A 22,246-nucleotide genomic window follows, 5' to 3' on the forward strand; every position below is an offset into this window, starting at 1 on the left:
ACTGCTGCAGTACATTCCATGGTGTAAATGTATCACAGCTTTTTAGCCACTCATCTACTAATGGGCACCTGGGCTGTTTTCTGATCTTAGGTATTGTAAATTGTGCTGCTATGAATAACCCATCCTTTTTTAAGTCATGAACTGAGAGTTGCATACATCACTTCCTCTCTCACTGCAATCAGCAGAACTTAGCAATGCCCACTTCCAGAGAGAAATAAAAGACAGTTGTGGCCAGCTAAAGCTCAGAAGTTCCATTATTTATTTTATTGACTTTTTTACAGAGGAAGGGAGAGGAATAGAGAGTTTGAAACATCAATGAGAGAGAAACATCAATTAGCTGCCTCCTGCACACCCCCTACTGGGGATGTGCCCACAACCAAGGTACATGCCCCTGACCAGAATCGAACCTGGGACCCTTCAGTCCACAGGCCGAAGCTATATCCACTGAGCCAAACCAGTTAGGGCAGAAGTTCCACTATTAATAGAATTGGAGAAGGGGTATTAGGACGCGACCAGCAGTTTCTGCTAAAATTATGTGAAACATATTTTCCAAATCAATATTTTCACTTACTCTTTTTGATAAACTGTATTTTCTCTTTTATTATATTCTAGTTCATATTTTAAAATCTTGGTCATGACTCAGTGATTATAATATCATAACCCCCTATAATGGTGACCTATAATTTGAGAAGTCTACTGTGTCAAATATGGTAACCAGTAGCTACTTGGGTGATTAGGCACTTGAAATGTGGCTAGTCTAAATTGATATGCATTGTAGGTATAGACCCCGCATCAGATTTCAAAGACTTAGTACAAAAAATATGTAAAGTATCTCATTAATTTTTATAATGATTGAATGTTGAAACAATATTTTGGATATATTGAGCTAAGTAAAACAATATTAAAATTAATCTGTGTTTTGGTGTGTGTGTTTTTTAATTCTTTCTTGTTTAAAGTATTACATAAGTCTCCTTTTCCCCCCCATTGACCTCTCCCTGGCTGCCCCCATCCCCCAGCACATGCCTTCACACCCCTCCTTGTCTGTGTCCATTGGTTATGCTCACATGCATGCATACAAGTCCTTTGGTTGATCTTTCCCCCTCACCCCCCGCCTTTCCTCATAGGTTAGACAGTCTGTTCAATGCTTCTATGACTCTGGTTCTATTTATGTTGTTCATTATATTCTCACAGAAAGAGAAACTTAAAAAACAATCTCATTTATCATTGCAACAACAAATATTAAGATTCCTAGAAATACTACCATTTGCAACAGCATAGATGGACGGACCGTCCTGGAGAGCATTATGCTAAGCGAAATAAGTCAATCAGAGAAAGATAAATATCACATGATCTCACTCATTTGTGGAATCTAATGAACAACATAAACTGATGAACAAAACAGACCCAGAGACAGAGAAGTATCGATCAGACCGTCAAACCTCAGGGGGAAGGTAGGGGAGGGAGGGGGTAAGGAGAGATCAACCAAAGGACTTGTATGCATGCATATAAGCCTAACCAATGGACATAGATACCAGGGAGGTGAGGGCATGAGTCGGGGGGAGGGGGGGGGGAGAAGAGGTGAGGGGAGAATCAGGACACATATGTAATACCTTAATCAATAAAGAAAATAAAAAAAATAAAAATTAAAAAAGAAAGTTACCTGGGAATAAATTTAACCAAGAAGGTAAAGGACCTGTACTCAGAAAATTACAGGATGCTGAAAAAAAGAGATAGAGGAAGACATAAACAAATGAAAGAATATACTGTGTTCAGATTGACAGAATCAACGTCATTAAAATGTCCATACTACACAAAGCAATCTGTAGATTCAATGCAATCCCCATTAAAATACCAATGGCATACTTCAAAGACATTGAACAAAATCTCCAAAAATTCATCTGGAATAAAAAAAGGCCTCCAATAGCTGCAGTAATATTGAGAAAGAAGAACAAAGTTGGAGGGAGCACAATAGCAGATATCACGCTATACTACAAAGCCACTGTTCTCAAAACTGCCTGGTACTGGCATAAGAACAGACATATAGACCAGTGGAACAGAATAGAGAACCCAGAGATTGACCCAAGCCATTATGCTCGATTAATATTTGACAAAGGAGGCAAGAGCATACAATGGAGTCAGGACAGTCTTTTCAATAAATGGTGTTGGGAAAATTGGTCAGATACATGCAAAAAAATAAAACTAGACCACCAACTTACATCATACACAAAAATAAACTTAAAATGGATAAAGGACTTAAACGTAAGATGCAAAACCATAAAAATCCTAGAAGAAGCCATGGGCAGCAAAATAGCAGACATTTGTCGTTGCAATATCTTTAACAATACAACTCCTACGACAATGAAAACTACGGAGGAAATAAACAAATGGGACTACATAAAAATAAAAAGCTTCTGCACAGTGAAAAAAACCATCAACAAAACAACAAGAAAGCCCACTAGATGAGAGAACATATTTGCTAACCTTAATCTCCAAAATTTATAGGGAACTCATACAACTTAACAGAACAAAGATAATAATACAATCAAAAATGGGCAAAGGACCTATTAGACACTTTTTTGAAAGAAGACATCTTTTTGATGTGTGCTTTTTAATGTATTTTTAATGACTTCAGAGAGGAAGAAAGAGGGAGAAAGAAATAGGAACATCAATGAGAGAGAATCATTGACTGGCTGCCTCCTACACACGGGCTAGGGGGACGGAGCCCACAACCCAGGCATGTGCCCAGATTGGGAATCGAACCATGACCTCCTGGTTCATAGGTCAATGCTCAACCTCTGAGCCACACTGGTGGGGCTCTTATTGTTTGTTTAATGTGGCTACTAGAAAAAGTAGTTACATAAGAGGTCACATTTATTTCTATTAGACCACACTGCTCTAAACTCTAGATGAAAATGATAAAACCCCTGTGAATATTAATACTTGAATATCCCACAAGTACTTTCTAAAACTAGACTCTATCTTTCCAACTTTCAGTCGCCACCCTGTCCTTCTGTTCCCACCCTGTTTCCTGTTTTACTCAATCAGTTAAAGGCAACACAATTCACTCAGTGACCAGCCAGGAAAATTGAAAAGCACATTCTTCTTTATCAGTCACTTTCCTATATTCATTGTATATTATAATTTTACCTTTTAAATATAATATACATCTGTCAACCTCTTTTCCAGCTCATTATGAATAGCCTAGTAAATAGGCCCTAGTTCAAAATGCCATCATCTCTCGCCTATATAAATGTATCAATGCCCATTCTATCTCCATGATTTTACATGATACCTACCCCGACTAGGCTGTAAAATACTTATTTTAAAAAAAACAAATAGTTGGATGAACACATGGATTATATGATTAAAGATGATAAGGAGCAGCATATTTAAAAGTAAGTAACAAAATGTGTTTGCATAGTTGATGGTAAAGGCAACTGAGATCTTTGTTAGGCACAGTAGGTCCAAGTTTGTTTTTGAGGTCTGGCTACCTCTCCTTTTATCCTTTCACTTTTTTAATACAGGAAAATATTTTCAGTTATCATTCTTCCAGGACTGGCTCTTCATCTGCAATCCACTGATATCCCTAAAGTCAAAAACCTATTCGTTGAATCCATTGTCATTTCCATAGAGGACTACTGAATTCTGAAACTGCTTCAACACTTAAGGTAGGCATATAAAACAGAAGACTTGCAGGCTCACTGACTTGCAGGAAAATATCTACTTTGAGCCTGTCCAGTATTGCTTAAATTGTTGTTTCCCTTACCAACTGTTCATGCAAAAGACGTGAGGAATGCCATGAAAAGTGCTGTGGGGAAATGGAAGGAGGGAGTAAAAGAGAGAAGGGATTTAAAAGCCGATTAGCTGCTTTATAGTAAAACCCAGAGAAAGTGAGCACTTACAGGAATGTGGGTTTTATCCCTCCAAGAATTCTAGTTAGCCCACCAGGAATTAACCTTGACCCTTTTACTGTAATTAGGCCTCTGGGCGCAATGACCCTTCCAGAGAACATTCAGAGACTTTTAGTTTGTTTAGACATCTGGTGGGGGTGGAACTTCCTGTTTGTTCAGAGAGCAACAAAAAGCCTGGTTGCTCTGAGGAAGGCTTGAGACCAGACCAACTACAGAGAGTCAGGCACAATACAGTCTGGTCTCCTCAGGTCCCTTCTCCCAGCAGCATGGAGAAGAACAAACTCCATCCAAGTCTTATTGTCCTTTTCCTGGTCTTCCTGCCTGCAGATGCCTCAGTTTCTGGACAACCGTGAGTTTCCTATAGAGCATAAACTTAAAGAGTCCTTTTCTTCCTTTTTTTTTTTCTGCTTTGAATTGAAATACTTGTGGAGCAACCATATATATATATGTATGTATGTGTGTGTGTGTGTGAATATATATACACATACACATATATATGTTTTAAACTCTTGCTTGGTTCATTAAAATGCACTTTTAAGAGTTAAAAAAAGAATTCTTTCCTTTATTTTAGATTCTTCTTTATATCATTCACTTGTCTTCCTTATGAAACTGTCACTTTCTTATCTCTAAGGTCTCTTTCAATGATGATATTTTATGAATCTGGTTTATTCATTCTTTACTTTTTCTTAACTATTTTTTTTTTCAAATTCTCTGGAACTCTGAATTTCTAAATTATCCATGAATATACTAGGACTTTCTAAGGGGCATTAAAATGGATAGTTTTAATGGAATCAGCTTTCAGATTCTCACATTCATATTGATCTGCTGGAGACTGTGCTATTTATCCTTCCTCACCTCCCCTTTCTTAATTACCCATCTTCCACCTTATGAGAGAAAAACAAATCTCTTCTTCAGTCAAATGATTTTACTGTGGAGCATTGTCCTGGGGTATAAAAATCTTCAGGGTGCCAAAGAAAGGAACAATTTGAAATACTGATGTTGATTTTTGAGAAAGCAAAGGATTCTAAGGAAAGGGAAAAAATCCTTTAATAGATCATGTGGTGACAATTTTTTTGTTTCAACAAAATTGAAAGAAGACCTAAAGGAAATAACCAGCTGACAGATGATTAGAAGCAATTCTTTCTTTTTTTAACAAATTGGTGTTGCTTTATTCTTTTTTTAAATATATTTGTGTTGATTTCAGAGAGGAAAAAAGAGGAAGAGAGGGATAGAAACACAATGATGAGAGAGAGTCATCAATCAGCTGCCTCCTGCATGGCCCCACTGCAGTTCGAGCCTGCAACCTGGACATATGTCCTGATCAGGAATCTAACTGTGACTTCCTGGTTCATAGGTCAATGCTCAACCACTGAGCCATGCCGGCTGGGTGAAGCAATTCTTCATAATAGGGCACGGGGTGATTTCTAGCATCTAATGTAGAAGATTTACAAGAACTGGTAATAAGGACATAATTGTTTTATCTGTATATACTTACTTATATATGAATAATTTTTCATGGTACATCTATACAAACCAAAAATAGCAACAGAATTAATGTTAGACCTTTTTTAATTCTTGCAACAAGGAATACCCATCCATAGATACATTTAAAAAACACATCATTCTTTTAAAGATGTGCTTCAAAATTATTTTTATTTTATATCTAATATGTATGCATTATAATTTACAATATATTAATTTGTTTTGAAATATTTTGTTATATGAGTAAGACCTTTGAAAATAACTGAATCTAGAAGAAAATGGTCAATATTTACAACTTTAGGGTCACATTACATTTAAAAGAAGAGTTAAATTTATGAAGGAAAAGGGGAAAGATGTTAAATTTCTGATCATTGCAACAAAAACGTTTTGATTTCTTTTTTTAAAATATGTCAAAATTTGTATTGATTTCAGAAAGGAAGAGAGAGGGAGAGAGGGAGAGAAACATCAATGATGAAAGAGAGTCATCAATCAGCTGCCTCCTGCACGCCCCTTACTGAGGATCAAGCCTAGAAACCCGGGCATATGCCCTGACCAGGAATTGAACTGTGACCTCCTGGTTCATGGGTCGACACTCAACCACTGAGCCATACCAGCTGAGCATTGATTTATTTTTAAAATAAGTTATATTGGGTATCTTATTTCTATGATATTTAAAATTCCATGAAAAACTAATACAAGAATATGTTTTATCTTAAAATATCATCATAAAGCCCAGCGGCTGTGGCACAGTGGTTGAGCATAGACCTATGAATCAGGAGGTCATGGTTTGATTTCCTGATCAGGGCACATGCCCAGGTTTCAGGCTCAATGTTTTTTTGAAAATATGTATTGCATGCTGTCTAAAATTATTATGAGTTCTGTAAACAAAAATCCTTGGTGAAAAAACGGTGAAAGGATTAAGCTGTAACAGTCCGGTGATAGCCAGAAGGAAAGGGGGCTGGAGGAGGTGGAAGAGGGCATTTGAAACCTGTATGGTTCTGTTAACCAATGTCACCTAATAAACTCAATTAAAAATGTTTGAAAACTACAGGGTCAATAAAAGTATATATGAGGGTATTGGAAACGTTTCTGTTTTGCTCATGAGTTACCAAGACTCAAAAGTCAATCACTTAGAAGAACATTTTTGAGTGGAGCATTGTCTAGCCAGGAGTTGAAAGGCAAATATTTAAAATGCAAACATCCAGGGTTATGTAACAGCCTAAGATTTCATTAGTTGCTTACCACAACTGAAACTTTAAATTAATGACTCACTTGTTTTAAGTCTCAGATTCCACATCTGTAAAGTGAAAAGCAAGTATTTGCCATACCATTTTACTCAAGGCTGTTGAAGATGATAGATAGATAGATGATAGATTAGATAGATAGATAGGTAGATAGATAGATAGATAGATAGATAGATAGATGATAGATAGATACAGATATAGATATAATATAGATACTCAATGAAAGTTCTGTAAATTGATTGGTTTTTCAGTGTCTCACCTGAAAGCTTGCTTGTTTTCTACAAAATCCTAATGTAAAATAGATTAACAACATACATATATAATTAGCATATTGTTTAATTTTAATTCAGATGCCTACATTTTTTGGTTTCTTAAAGGAAGGTAAACCTACTAATTTTAATCTATTTAAGGCTCACCTCAAGCAAAATGTTCACTGCCATAGCACTGGTGATAGGCAGGGGAATAATTCTCATATATACTGTTCAATAGCAAAGATTAATTTCATGCTTATCAATGCATCGTCTCTTGGTATAGAACTAATGATAGTACCCATAATTTTCATAGAGAATATTGCTGTTGATACCAATGCCTCTCCTCTAATTGGACTTCCCCATTTCCAGGCAGTATATGGCACTGGTCCCCTCCCTGCTCCACACTGAGACCCCTGAGAAGGCCTGCATCCTTCTGAGCCACCTAAATGAGACGGTGACTGTAAGTGTTTCCTTGGATTCTCTCAGGAAGAATGAGAGCCTCTTCACTAACCTGGTGGCAGAAAAGGACTTATTCCGCTGTGTCTCTTTCACTGTGAGTATGGCTGTTTGGCTTAATATACTTGTTTCTATTAGTCACGGTCACAGAGATCCAGAATTCAGTCAAGATAAGGCTTTGAGAGGCAGGCAAGGACTTCAGAAAGGAATAAAATGTACCAACTAAGAGTAGAAAGTAAGCAGCTATGCAGGAATTTATGAGATACAAATATTTATAAGCATATTTAAACCAACTTAATGATCAAAGAAAGTTTCTATTAGCAAAAAAAAAAAAGCAGCATGCACTAGACAAAGGGAAAAGGTGACTTCTTAAAATTAAATGAGAAAAAGATTAATAAAGCAAAGTAGGCCAATCCTATCTAATAATAGACAAAGATGCTTCTTGACCATACCTTCACTACACCCACCTTTGGCTAATCAGAGCAATATGCAAATTAACTGCCAACAAAGATGGTGGTTAATCTGCACATGAAGGCACGAAGCGGCACAGCGAAGACTGAAGGCAGCTCGGCTGGAGCAGCGAAAGCTTGAAGGCGGCTCCAGCCAGAGTAGTGAAGGCTGAAGGAGGCTCTGGCTGGAGCGAAGGCCTGGGTCCCAGGTGCCGGAGGAAAACTGGTGCCAGCAGCCAGAGGAAGGGAAGGCCTATTGCATGAATCTTTTCATGCAACAGGCCTCTGGTACTCAACATGAGCCCCCAGTGGTGGGCTGAGAGGAATGCATCACCCCATACTCTTTCTATGAGTGAAAGTTATAGAAATTACCATGAGCAAATATCCAGTAACTCTTCAGCGTTGCCCATATATAAAATGCCACCACCTATAGTAATAAAATATTGTAGTTTTCTTTCTCATGGGCCTAAATATGCTTTTACCATGCCCTGTCCACACATAAAAACTTGCTCAAGTTCAGTGTATAACTGAATCAAGACTGATCTATAAGGTGATGTGAATCTCATTCATGACCTTTCTTACTGAGGTATTTTCCTCCATCTTATGTCCTGTCTCCCTACTTGTAAAATAACAAAAATAATTTCTGTTCATGACAATTTTCTGTGATAAGAATGAGGGAGTGAAGTTAAGTAAAAGAGGCAATATCTCCAGGGAGGAGTGCGACAGGGATGGAGGATGAAACATTGAAGACTGAATGGATTCTCCGGATCTCTCCTGTATTTCAGGTCCCAAGATCTCCATCCAGTGAAGAGGTAATGTTTCTTTCTGTCCAAGTGAAAGGAGCAACCCACGAATTCAGAAGGCAGACCACAATGCTGGTGAAAAACCAAGAGAGCCTGGTCTTTGTCCAGACAGACAAACCTATCTACAAACCAGGACAGACAGGTACAAAGAGGCCAACAGTCAGGACAACTTCAAAAAGGAAAGATCCTCCCCTACGTATTCCCCAATCAAAAGCCCTATAATACTGGTTTCTTAATGGTTTGTCTTACCAGTCTATAGGCCTGATTTAAGATTTCTAGTGATAAAAAATATTTCTGTTTCAGTAAAGTTTCGTGTTGTCTCATTGGATGAAAATTTTCACCCCCTGAATGAGTTGGTGAGTCTCCTAATATCTATACAGAATCATTATTATCTGTGTAACCTGGCTGGGAGTCTGTTTTGGGTGCTGGGGGAGGACCAGGGAGAGGAGAAATCTGGTATCGAGAACAGTAATTTTTGGCATTAGAATAGTGTAAGATCTTTATTTTAAAGAGTATCTCTGGTCAAGAGAGTAGTTACTTTTTTTTGTCTTGGTACTGAACTTAGGAAATTGTCACCCTAAATTTAGAAAGTTCTCAATTAATCTCAAATATATACAGATATGAAATATATATATTTAGATATATATCAACTATATGCACATATATACTTTTGTATCTATTCCTTATTAGAAAGTAAGCTCCTTGAAAGCAGATATATTGTTCTTTTGTGCATTGCAATATTCCCAGAATCTATAATGACACACAGTACATGGTAGGCACTTAATAAATATTACTTTTTAATAATGAATAAACATTGATAGCAGAGGAGCTATTTACTCTTCTTTACTCTTAGAACTACCTAAGAATTCTGTGATTCATCTTAATATTTGGGTCTGAACATAGTTACTTATAGTTCTGTTGGTATTTTACTTCTCAGCCTATAAAATTTCAAAGCAAAAGAGTGTACTTCCCTGGGATGCCATACGCATTTAAGTAATTAATATTAGTAAATCCCATTTCTCATGAATGGTAGGTCCATCTATGTATTTGTTGCTGACAGCCTATTACGATCTTATCATTATTTATTAATTGCTTTTAAATGATTAGTTAAAAGTTCTGTAAAACTTAACCTGTAATTATTTTATGTGTTTTACTATGGGTAAAGTTATTCTAGATAAAACTACCTTGCTTATAAATCAGAACTGAGAATACTTGTGAACAAATTCTAAACTCCTTTATTTCTCTTTTCTCTCTCAGATTCCACTAGTATCCATTGAGGTAAGTGAAACGAAGCATTCCATAATTACATGTAAAGTGATAAATTTAGGGAAAATGTTCTTATTTGAGAGATTCTTACAATATCCCAGAAACTTGTCATTAAGGGAGAAGCCTTCAAACTCATGTAACACAGATGGTTCTAACTCATCTCCCCTCCCCATTCCTTATAACCATCCCATTTTCCTCTTTGTGGATAACATAGAGTTTCTATAGATTCCCTAAATTGTCTCTAATGCTCTAAGCTCTTTTGTAATTTTCAATTAATGTATCTATAGGACCCCAAAGGAAATCGCATCGCACAATGGCAGAAGGTCAAGTTAGAGAGTGGCCTCAAGCAATTGGCCTTTCCGCTCTCATCAGAGCCATTTCTGGGCTCCTACAAAGTGCTGGTAACGAAAGAATCAGGTGAAACGGCAGAGCACCCCTTCACCGTGGAGGAATTTGGTATGAATTATAGAAAATCATGGAATATTTTTCTTCATATTTAAACTTCTAGGGCCTAGAATTTGAGTTTATTTTGAATCCTTTCACTTTTCCTGGGTGAGACTGGGGTTGGAGTAGAACCAATTATATACCTTACTCCCATTAAGACAATTAATGCCTTGTGAATAGGACTTTATATAGCTTAGTTATATTTATAGCAATTTTTTCATCTCCAAGAAATTGAAAACACCCTTGTTTTAGTAAGGTTACAGGGGTCTGTGATTGTTCTTCGAACTGTCTGCATTTGAGCAAGGTAGATGTATTGGAGAAGAGAGCTGCCCCTTCGCGAGCCTAAAATATTATTAGGGAAGTGTTACAAAGAACCTGAAAGTACTAATTCCCCAGAAGTTGAAAACTAATCACAAACTTCCTTTATATCCTATCAACAGTGCTTCCCAAGTTTGAAGTGCAAGTAACAGTGCCAAAGATAATCACTATCTCGGACGAAGAGGTGAATGTGTCAGTGTGTGGCCTGTGAGTTTTTTGGGGTTTTTTAAAATCTTTTCTGGGGAAATTATTTTAAAAAGACTCAACATTTGGGATATTTTGGCTAGTGTTTCTAGGAGCAGTGACAGCACAAATACTTGAAATACATGAGAGCATCTCATCTCTAGAACTTTCCTTTCCTGTTGCCTTCCTATTTTCCCTTCTTATTTTCTTTCACAGTCTTACCAGCATTATTATAACTATCATGGCACAGGCAATTGTCCTTACAGAGACTAGGCTACAAAAGATAGTTTTTTAGATTAAAATTAGAAATTAGGAGAAAAAGGCATGATAAAAGAAGACTATAGTAAGTTTCAGCATGTTGCACTGAAGAATTCTAGAAGAGAAGGGTCATTACTTGACTGTGCTCAATAATGTTTGAGCCTGCAAATGGAAAGTGCAGATTAGAGGGAAGAGACGGGAGTAAATATAATTTAGCTAAAAGAGGAAATATAAATAGGTCAGAAATGTGGATTTTCAATGTCTACTTTGATTCATTTGGCGATGTTCTTATGACAGATACACGTATGGAAAGCCAGTCCCAGGACGTGTGACCATGAGCATGTGCAGAAAGTATTATAATCCTTCTAACTGTTTTGGTGGAGAGTCACAAGCTCTCTGTGAGAAATTAAGTCAGAAGGTAGGTGGAAAACTCTTCTAGGCACTAATGACAAAGGCATTGTTAATAAGCAGTGAGTCACAACACGATCCTAACTCAGGAAGATAGCAACCGATAAGAGAATTCTATGCTAGGTATAGTAGTTGTTTTAAAATAAGTGAGTTAGCACAGTAGGAATTATGTATTTCCTATAATTGTCCATTATGGATGTTCTTGGTGCAGCAAACACACAGAATGATGGAAGCTGAGTCAACTTCAATAACTGGTATCCAAAGCCATCTTTGACATCCATTTGTATGAAGGAAAGGGGGGGGGGGAAGCATACCTTTTAATCACTTTTTCTGGGAAGAATGTCAGTTTCATTCTTTCTATGAACAAGAACTTGTCACATGGCCCCACCTAGATACCAGTGAGGTAGGAAACACAATTCCCAGATAGGCGGCGACTTTCTAGCCATAGCTGTACACTATGGAAGGGGAGCCAGATTTTGGTGAAGGGTTAGCCGCCTATTACAGTAAGATGAATCCCCAAAAATTTTAGGGCATTTCTATCTCATTCACACTAAGAAATCTCAAATACTAAGGAATACACCTGTCAATTATAAACCAGATACTGTTGTAAAATGTAATAATAACCAATCCCTAAAGGTATTGTATTCTTATAGGAAATACCTAAATTATGTTCCCTGCCCCCCCAAATATCCCACCAGATTAACTGACTTTTGGTCTGTCTAGTATTATGTTCTTGTATTTTATTCTGTCCCCTCCTAGCTAAACAGCCAGGGTTGCGTCTCTCAGCAAGTAAAAACCAAGGTCTTCCAGATGAAGAGAGAAGGTTTGAAAATGGAACTTGAAGTGGAAGCCCAGATCAAAGAAGAAGGAACAGGTTTGTGTACCATGTGGGTATGGGAGAAAAGGAAATGGACATTGATTTATATCCTTTGCCAGCATATGATTTGAAAGGGGGAAGGTAGGATAAGAAGTTCAGGCAGATCATCCTTCCAAAAAATGACTTTCTTTTTTCTTCTTTCAGAGGTGGAGTTAACTGGAAGAGGGCTCAGTGAAATAACAAGAACTATCACCCAACTCTCATTTGTGAAAGTGGACCCACACTTCAGACAAGGGATCCCGTTCTTTGGACAGGTGGAGTATTTTTCAATTCACAAACCAAACTTCGCATCATCATCTAATAAGCACAGCATATTCTGCTAAAACTATACCTGATTTTTGTTACCTGCTGATTAATACAAAATACAATACAAATTAAAACCACATATCTGTTCCTCTGTAAATTTGTAAATGAAATCTATAAAATCGTTCTAAAGCATCCGCAAAATTAGAAAGTTTTTTTTGTCACTTCTGGAACAGCATTGTGTGGTGTCACTCAATCTCCTTCCCACAGTTTACCAGGCAGTCTCATATTTTTTTAATTGTTTTATTGCTTAAAGTATTACAAAGAGTATTATATGTCTCCTTTTTATTTTCTCCCCTTCACCTTCCCCTGGCCTCCATACCCCCCAGTGTCTTCTGTCCATTGGTTATGCTTATATGCATGCATACAAGTCCTTCGGTTGATCTCTTACCCATCCCCACTCCCAACCCTCCCCAGCCTTCCCGCTGTAGTTTGACAGTCTGTTCGATGTTGCTCTGCCTCTGTATCTATTTTTGGTCATCAGTTTATAATGGTCTTAATTTCCCATAAATGAGTGAGATCCTGTGGTATTAAAATATGAGACTGAGACTGACTTGGCAGTCTCATATTTTTATGATATTTTCTCACAAGCATCTCAGAATTCATGGTGGACACAAACATTATCCTTCCAGCACTAATTTCACATGGCAATGAATGGTAGATGGTTTTAATTTTTATTTTGAATCATAAAATATGCTACTATACCTAGTATTTCTTTCATGGATATTATATTTATAATACTTTTTCTATAAATGCAAGTAAAACAGTGTACACAAGGGTAAAATACTGCTATTTAAGGTTCCCAGCTTTTAAAAATGTAAATTTTCTCACATATCTACAGAGAAATATTTTATTGTTATCTTTCTAGTATAAGCAGATGTGCAAATGGACCTTTCTGGGTCCAGGAGTCTGAGATAACAGTTGGGTGTATCTCATGTATAATGACTGTGTGTCATATTCTTAATGGAAATGATATAAAATTTCAGCTGTGGAGAGTGTGAAAGACTCAACAAAGGAGTGAAGGAGTAAATTTTAGAATGTTTTGATTATGTTATGACAGCAAACATATTCAGAAACTTTGGTCACATGCTAAAATGAAAGTACACTTCATGTTTTTAAATTTCTCAGGTATATTGTACATTTTTGATATTTTAGTCCTATTAAATAAGTGTTCCATTAGCAAACATATTCAGAAACTTTGGTCACATGCTAAAATGAAAGTACACTTCATGTTTTTAAATTTCTCAGGTATATTGTACATTTTTGATATTTTAGTCCTATTAAATAAGTGTTCCATTAGTCATAAGACTCATTAGAAGAGAAAAATCAGAATTTTATCCTTCTCTTTGTACATGTAGCCGACAGTTCAGTGACAAACTTAGATTTTGTTAATCAGTTACACATACTGATCCAAGTCTGCCCCTGTGCTTCTTGCTACCATAATAAGTAGCTTATACTGGAAAGGAATGAACATCTTCACAATAGGAACTAGACTACTCATCTGCTGAGTTTAACATTAACAGTAATGTGACTTTAAGCCTTTATTAGGATGGTGTGCTTCTTCTCAATTTTACATTTTTACATGGCAAGTGCCTCATAAAATCTGCCTACCTTCCAAAAGATTGAAAATTTAGGTTGACAAGCAGATATCATGCATAAAACAACTAGAGAAGCATACCAGACAATGTATTCATTGCTCACTTGTACACTCATTATACAGAACACAACATCATAAAAAGTTAGTTGTCCGTCACACAATAAGAGGAACTCAATTAAATTTGGCAGTGGGTTAAAATTTTTCAATTCTGTATGATTCTTCTGCTCTGTGACTCTGCAAGAGTAATATATGATACACAGACCCACCATCATGCTCTATCCTTTTACACTGCTTTATTTTTTCTAATTTTTCAATTACAGTTTACATTCAATATTATTCTGTATTCGTTCCAGATATGCAGCATAGTGGATGGATCATCATGTATTTTACAGAGTGGTCCCCACGATGTTTCAAATACCCACCTGTCCTCAAACAATACTGCTTTATTTTTCTTCTTAGGACTGATTACTACTAAATAAGTGTATATTACTTATGCATTGATTTCACATCTGCCCCTTACTAGACTGTAAGCTCTATGGTGGAAGGACCTTTGTTTTGTTCACTGCTATAGCTTCAATGCTTGGAAATGTGTTCAACATATAGGATGCACTCATATAAATACTTCTGATAAAATGAATATGTTGGGTGCCTATTGGAGATTAGCCATATAACTGATCCACAGCTTTTCATCTTCAGGTGCGCCTCGTGGATGGGAAAGGTGTCCCCATGCAAAATAAACTCATCTACATCACAGCAAATGCCGCTAACTATGTCTCCAATGCCACCACGGATCAGTTTGGCCTAGCGCAGTTCTCCATCAACACGACCAACGTTAAGGATTCCTCCCTCTCTGTCAGGGTAAGCTTGGAAAGAAGTTACCAATAACATGAAGTAGCCTTGAAAAATGCTTGCAACCTAAAGTGATGAGATCTCCAAGTTTGTTTAGTCCAATGGAGAGAAAAACACTAGAAACTAGAAACCAATTTAAGGTCAACTTTGAAAAACTTTATTAAAAAGTTTTAGTGGTTAAAAGTGTGGGTTCTTCTTCTATGCTATTACTGGCAATATAAAATGGTGCTATAGAAAACAGTATGCAATTTTTCAAAAAATTAAAAATGAAAGCACCATATGATCTCATAATCCCACTTATGGGGAATATAGCCACAAGAATTGAAAGCAGTGTCTCTAATGAATATTTGCAAACCCATGCTCATAGCAGTACTAGCCACAATAGCCACAAAGTGAAAGCAACCCAAATATCTTTGAACAGATAAATGGATAAATAAAATGTGGTATATACATATATAAGTGAAATACCCAGTCACAAAAAGAAAAAAACACAAACACTGTATGATTCCAATAATACAATGTATCTACATTAGTCAAAGTCATAGAAGTGTAAAGTAGAATGGCAGCTTCCTATGACTGGAAAGGAGAAGTTAGAAACTGTTGTTTAATGGATGTAGAGTTTTAGTTTTGCAAGGTGGAAAAATTTTGAAGATCCATTGCACACTACTTAACACTACCAAACTGTACATAAAATGGTTGAAATGATAATTTTATGTTGTGTGTTTCTTACTACAATTTTTTTAAAAAGGTGTAGGTTCCAGAATGAAATAAATAAGAATAAAATCCTGGCTGAACTCTTTTTAAGAGCAAATAACTAAAAACCTCTATACTTCATTTTCTTATCTGTAAAATAGACACAACTCTTAGAATTGTTGTGAGATTAGAGATATTACATATTAAAGCACCTAGTAAGCCCCTTTAGCTGTTAAATATTGTTGCTGTAAAAGCCCATTTTAACATCATTAGCATTTTAACTCCATAAATTATTGTCCTTACTTATTTTTGTCCTGCTATTCTAATTTTCTCCACACTCTCCATACCCATATAGTTTGCTTTTTATAGCATACAGTCCTCTATTCAGCAATGAAGATGTAGATACACATTTATGGGTATATGGCTACACAATAGATATTACATAGTAATAGTGATGAAAAACCCATACCTGCTGGAATTTCTCATATAAATATAAAGAGGAATAAATAATATTTTATTAATTAAGCTGTAAATAGTTGTCATAAAAGCCTATACCTTTAATAAGTGAAAATTGAATGTTTACTCATTTATTTTATTAAGAACTATCTCAAATACCTTCTCTGTACTAGGCACGGTGCTAGTCCTAAAAAATGAAAATATTATTGTTAAATGCTTACTCTGTTTAATGAGCATTTATATGTTATCACTGGAATATACATTGAGATATGAACAAAATGGTTGGCTGAACAAAGATTCACTCATGCCACTTGGGAGGTGAAAATGAGGGTAGTGGAAGCCTGAACATAAAAACTAACAAACAACTTCTACATGGAGAAAAACTGAAATACAACCCAAATAATCCCTATGGAGCTTAAGAGTCCAGAATCATAAGAAGCATTAAAAAGAATCCAAGAAACTCCAAAGAGGTGGACTTTAGACAATTTGCCAGCTCAAGAACTAATGCTATTTATGGAAAGTTTCCTCAGAACCTTAATGTTGCAATATTACATTTACTCATAATATCTATTTGCAACTCAGTATGAATGAGGCATTGACTTCAATTTGTGAATGTGATTCTTCAGTTTTTGGACATTATTTAAGTCTCCTCAAAGAGGTTTCATAGTGTCTCTGTCTGCACAATAAAGTGGCCAAAGAAATGTCAAGGAAGCTAGTCAGAGCAAAGGATGTCTCCCTTTATGTTCTTCAAAAATATCAACAGCAACCCTAGGAACCTCTTCAGTGTAAAGATACAAACCATGCCTACAATAGAGATAAACCAAAAAGGAGGGGGCTTCTCTCTCACTTGTTACTATGGAACAAAAGACTTCTCGGGACTAGCTTAGGTAGGACAGTCAACTAATACAGTTTTGTGAGAACACTGATTCTCTGTGAGATATAAACTATACAATAATACTGTTTTTCCTAATTCATTAGGTCAAATACAAGGATCAGAGCCACTGTTATGACCGCCAATGGCTGACAGAAGAGCACAGAGACGCTTATCACACTGCTACTCGTGTATTCTCTCCCAGCAAGAGCTTTGTCCACCTTGAGACCATACCTGATGAACTGCGCTGTGGCCAAACTCAAACCATCCAAGCACATTATGTTCTGAATGGACAGGTCCTGAAGGAGCTAAGGGAGCTCACATTCTATTACCTGGTGAGAAGGCAGACCACGGCACTGAGTCATCTGTAGACAAGATTTATAAGCTCTGTGTGGCAAGATTTATAAGCTCTTGAGAAAGTCTGCTTCTCTTCTGAAAGCTTGACTCCCTACAGCAGCGGTTCTCAACCTGTGGGTCGCGACCCCTTGGGGGTCAAACGACCCTTTCACAGGGGTCGCCTAAGACCATCAGAAAAAACATATATAATTACATATTGCTTTTGTGATTAATCACTATGCTTTAATTATGTTCAACTTGTAACAATGAAATTGGGGGTCACCACAACATGAGAAACTGTATTAAAGGGTCGCGGCATTAGAAAGGTTGAGAACCACTGCCCTACAGGGTTAATTAATTCTTGCTAGCAGGGGTTCAAAGAAAATAAGCATGTCACATAGAGGGCAAGAATTGAAGTAAGATCCTTTCATTGCCTTTGTTTTTGGGGGTTTTTTTCCAGATAATGGCAAAGGGAGGCATTGTCCGAACTGGGTTTCATGTACTGCCTGTGAAGCAGGAAGACAGTGAGTATTTTCATAATTCCACATTCCCACCTCAATCTGACACATTCAACCTTACAATGCAGAAATACCAGGATTCATTTCAAATAAAGAGAGGCAATCTACATGTAACCCCAATAAAGAAGGAGTTGAGCCCTAGCTGGTTTGGTTCAGTGGATAGAGTGTTGGCCTTCAGACTTAAGAGTCCCAGGTTTGATTCCGGTCAAGGGCACATGCCTGGATTGCGGGCTTGATCCCCATTATGGGATGTGCAGGAGGCAGCCGATCAATGATTCTCTCTCATCATTGATGTTTCTATCTCTCTTTCCCTCTCCCTTCCTCTCTAAAATCAATAAAGATACAATTTAAAAAAAAAGAAAAACTTGAAAGGAGAAAATGTTTCTTTTTTTTCACCCAATATGTCTTTTTCTTCAGTGTATTCTGTTCAAATTATTTAAAAGGTAGATGTAGTATTTCTTATAATCCATTCTTATTCCAAACTTTCAAACCATAAATATTCATGAACCACCTTTGCAAAACAACATTTCAAAATAGTTTTAATCAATGGACTGAAGGTAAAATTTGGGAGTGCTTTCTATGTACTAGGTTTTGTGTTGAGTTATTTATATTTGTATGTAAGTTTTCCTTTTCAAAGATAGTTACAAGTTATGGAGCATTTAATTGGGTACTTCCACCATTGAATTGGACTCTTCCCATGAACGAATAGGGAGCAATATAAATCTCTGATGGTTTCTCCTATTCCAAGAAGGTCTGAAAGAACGCCTACTAGAAAACTAACAGTGACTTACTCTCCTGTTGCCTTTTCATAGCAACACAGAAGATGTACAGAAGTCTGATGCAACCTCTAAAGAATCTATGTAGACATCAAAAAATAACTTCCAAAGAAGCACCATGCTCCTCTTAAGGAAAAAAAAATAGAATATGCTGTTCATAGAGGTTTAAAAAGGACATAAGGATAAATACAATGTGTTAAACTCTTAATATTATAATTCACAGCTTCACCTTCTATTTCCCTTCTCTAATGTGAGGTCTAGATCAAATGGCAGCCAAGATGTCTCCATATGCTTAGATAGCATCAGAACTTTATATAAGAACTTTAAAATTGGTGATAAATCATCATTTAAGAGAGAAAAAGGGACTTTTAATAAGGCTTCTTTTTCCCTAAAGCTAGAGTTCTTAAAGATATAGAGTTCTTAAGGATAGTCATCTATTTGTTACATGCTGTTTAATATATCTATTACACCTACTAATAGAAATGGTATTCACCGGACCAGGCTCATAAAGGGCTTTGTGCAAGAGAAAACATCCATGTTAGCCCTGGGGATATACCTAACCCATAATCCCTTCCTCATTGTCTCTGTGCTCCAGTGAAAGGCCATTTTTCTGTGTCGGTCCCTGTGGAACCAGACATCGCTCCAGTCGCTCGATTGCTCATCTATGCCATTTTACCTGATGGGGAAGTGGTCGGGGATTCTGCAAAATATGAGGTTGAAAACTGTCTGGCCAACAAGGTGGGTGCTTCATACCATAAACTTTTCACATTAAATTAGAGGTACCTATCCTTATTATTTTCTACATGTGAGCATTTGGACCAAAGGGGTTAAATGAACTCCCGCAGGACTTCAGCAAGGTAATGGCAGAGTCACATTAAGAAGCCATGTCACTGGACTCCTGGTGCAGAATTCTCATGTATTATCCCTTACCATATGATATGATTCAGAGTACCTTGTTCCCTTCTTTTTTGATGAAATGTTGGGAAATACATTCTTAAGATTACTAAAGAGCCAAAAGATAAACACAAGAGCATCTAGAACTATTTGCATTCTACCTTGCAGTGAATGAACATTACACTGTGTATCAAAGGAAAAAATGGCATCTCAAATTTAGTAAGTTGTAAAAATAAGTAGATGTCATTATAATGGCTTAGCTGATTCTTGGAAATCAAAACGACATGTAGGGGACCAAAAGCCTCGGGTCTCACACAGTGCCAACCACCGCAAAGTCAAACTAAGTGCTTATGCATTGAAAGTAAGCAGCACTCAGAAAAAGCAGGTGGTCCAGCCAGCGTGGCCCAGTGGTTAAGCATCGACCTATGAACCAGGAGGCCATGGTTCAATTCCCGGACAGGGAACATGCCTGGGTTGTTGGCTCCATCCCCAATGTAGAGCATGCAGGAGGCAGCTGATCAATGATTCTCTCTCATCATTGATGTTTCTCCTTCTCCCTTCCTCTCTGAAATCAATAAAAATATTTTTTTAAAAAAAGAAAAAGAAAATGCTGGTGAATACATGGTTAAGTTAGAAAATTTGTTTTTCTGATCTTTCTCTCCACTTTCACAGGTGGATTTGACCTTCAAGCCAGCAGTAAGTCTTCCAGCCTCGCCCGTCCACCTGCGAGTCACAGCTTCTCCTCAGTCGCTCTGTGCCCTCCGTGCAGTGGACCAAAGCGTGCTGCTCATGAAGCCTGAGGCAGAGCTCTCCCCGTCCTCGGTGAGTTCCCTCAGCCTGGGTCAGGAAGGGCCAGGTAAAAGGGTCTCCAAGCAAGAAGAAATGCCTTTTTGAGTAGATAGGCAGCTCCTGCATTGAGCAAATCCCCCCTGGTGGTCAGTGTACGTCATAGCAACTGGTCAACCAGTTGTTCTGGTTGTTTGGTCACTTAGGCTTTTCTATATATAGATTGCTATGGAAAAAAATAAGCAGAGAAGGAAGATGGATAAGTGTCTAATTTCGTTACTCACTTTGTTAATCTAATCAATTTTAAACTACTATTAATATAATGCATTTTTATATCTGTCTTACTCTTCCTTATCAAAAGAATTTGAAAACATCATTTCCAGTATTTTACAGTTAAAGTTTTAGGTATTTGTAAAGATCTGGAGCATTTTGTTCCCATGAATAATGCCTAAGAAAATACTACCCTATTAGAGGATATATACTTCTTTGTGTACCTGTTTAGAACATACGCCCATTAACTTTGTTAAACACTGAGTCAGTTGCTAACCATCAGGTAGAGACAAAGCTATCATTTTACTCTACCATCTTAAAGCTTTGTACAATGTCTCAAGTATAGCAGATCTCAATTTCTCTTAATAGTTATATTTCATTCTAGCATGGAGTCTAAGGTTTGCCTTTGAACTATGTATCAAAGTATTATGATCCTTGCTTAGATGGCAATGTTTTGGGGTTTGTTTGCTTTTCCTAAAATTGTTATTTTCAAAATCATATATATATATGTGTATATATATATATACATATATATATATGTGTATATATATATATATATATATATATATATATATATATATATATGTTACCATTATGACCAAACGAACAGAATGGCTGAAACGACCAGTCGACCAGTTGCTATGATGCTCACTGACCACCAGCGGGCAGATGCTCGATGCAGGAGCTGCCCCCTGGTAGTCAGTGCATTCTCACAGCCAATCTCCCGTGACCCCTACCCCCAGCTAGCCAGCCCCCTTCAGCCCCTGGTGCTAAACCATTAGTAGAGACCTGCTTCTGGGTCGGGTTTTCTTATGTAGCAGAGCAGCTCCTTCAATGTGATCTATTATAAGTCAGCCCTTGACACAAGGGTCAGTCTTGCTCGTGTCCTCTCCCTTCCCTGGGGGCGGGCCTCCCACCTGCTGTGGTGGCAGCACAGTGGTGAGGGAAGGAGAAGGGGGGGAAGAAGTGGGGAACTGTGCAGCTGCAGGGCGCCAATGGTGGCATCAACGTCCATTCCTTCCATGCCTGGCCCGATGACTGTCGCCTCCTCTCCCAACCCCACTGGGACTCTCGGGCCCAGGCTGGGACAGGGAACCAGGAGTGGGCAGTGGTGGATGCAGCCCCTTTCCCAGGGGGGCCAAGGACCAGCTCCTTCCTCGGGGCCAGAGGCCAACCTCCTGTGGTCCCTCTCTCCCCATCCCCCATGAATTCATGCACCAGGCCTCTAGTCTTCTTTATAAAATATCTAAGCAATGAAGATACTCAAAACTAATGGCGATTATTCTTTTCTTTTACCCTTGCACTTAAGAAAAATAAACTTTTGCATTCGTACAGGTTTATAACCTGCTACCAGTAAAGGACCTCACTGGTTTCCCTGGAAGTTTGAATCAACAGGAGGAAACTAATGTAGACTGTGTCAGTGACCAGATCCACATCAATGGAATCATCTATTCCCCAATGTCAAGTACAAACGAAAAAGATATGTATAGCTTCCTACAGGTAAGTTCCTTCTATTGTAGATGATTAGTTCCTAAGGTTTACAAACT

The 22,246-nt window shown here is 37.5% G+C and overlaps 1 protein-coding gene across 1 annotated transcript in view; it reads left to right on the top strand.

The window, feature by feature from the left end:
- Positions 1 to 4,113: 4,113 nt before the first annotated feature.
- The window catches only part of LOC308513990 (alpha-2-macroglobulin-like), a 45,395-nt gene continuing 27,262 nt past the window's right edge, over positions 4,114 to 22,246 (top strand). Inside the window, exons 1-16 of the mRNA XM_081084027.1 lie at positions 4,114 to 4,260; positions 7,258 to 7,441; positions 8,579 to 8,792; positions 8,900 to 8,952; positions 9,854 to 9,874; positions 10,150 to 10,318; positions 10,747 to 10,831; positions 11,363 to 11,483; positions 12,233 to 12,347; positions 12,495 to 12,604; positions 14,947 to 15,108; positions 17,227 to 17,454; positions 17,916 to 17,979; positions 19,345 to 19,487; positions 20,316 to 20,465; positions 22,035 to 22,199. Of these exons, the coding sequence (XP_080940153.1) occupies positions 4,178 to 4,260; positions 7,258 to 7,441; positions 8,579 to 8,792; positions 8,900 to 8,952; positions 9,854 to 9,874; positions 10,150 to 10,318; positions 10,747 to 10,831; positions 11,363 to 11,483; positions 12,233 to 12,347; positions 12,495 to 12,604; positions 14,947 to 15,108; positions 17,227 to 17,454; positions 17,916 to 17,979; positions 19,345 to 19,487; positions 20,316 to 20,465; positions 22,035 to 22,199 (2,067 nt within the window). The 5' untranslated portion in view covers positions 4,114 to 4,177. The remainder of the gene's footprint in view (positions 4,261 to 7,257; positions 7,442 to 8,578; positions 8,793 to 8,899; positions 8,953 to 9,853; positions 9,875 to 10,149; positions 10,319 to 10,746; positions 10,832 to 11,362; positions 11,484 to 12,232; positions 12,348 to 12,494; positions 12,605 to 14,946; positions 15,109 to 17,226; positions 17,455 to 17,915; positions 17,980 to 19,344; positions 19,488 to 20,315; positions 20,466 to 22,034; positions 22,200 to 22,246) is intronic.

The sequence above is a fragment of the Myotis nattereri genome (genome assembly GCF_964212035.1).
Source record: "Myotis nattereri genome assembly, chromosome: 2".
Taxonomy (NCBI): Eukaryota; Metazoa; Chordata; class Mammalia; order Chiroptera; family Vespertilionidae; genus Myotis; species Myotis nattereri.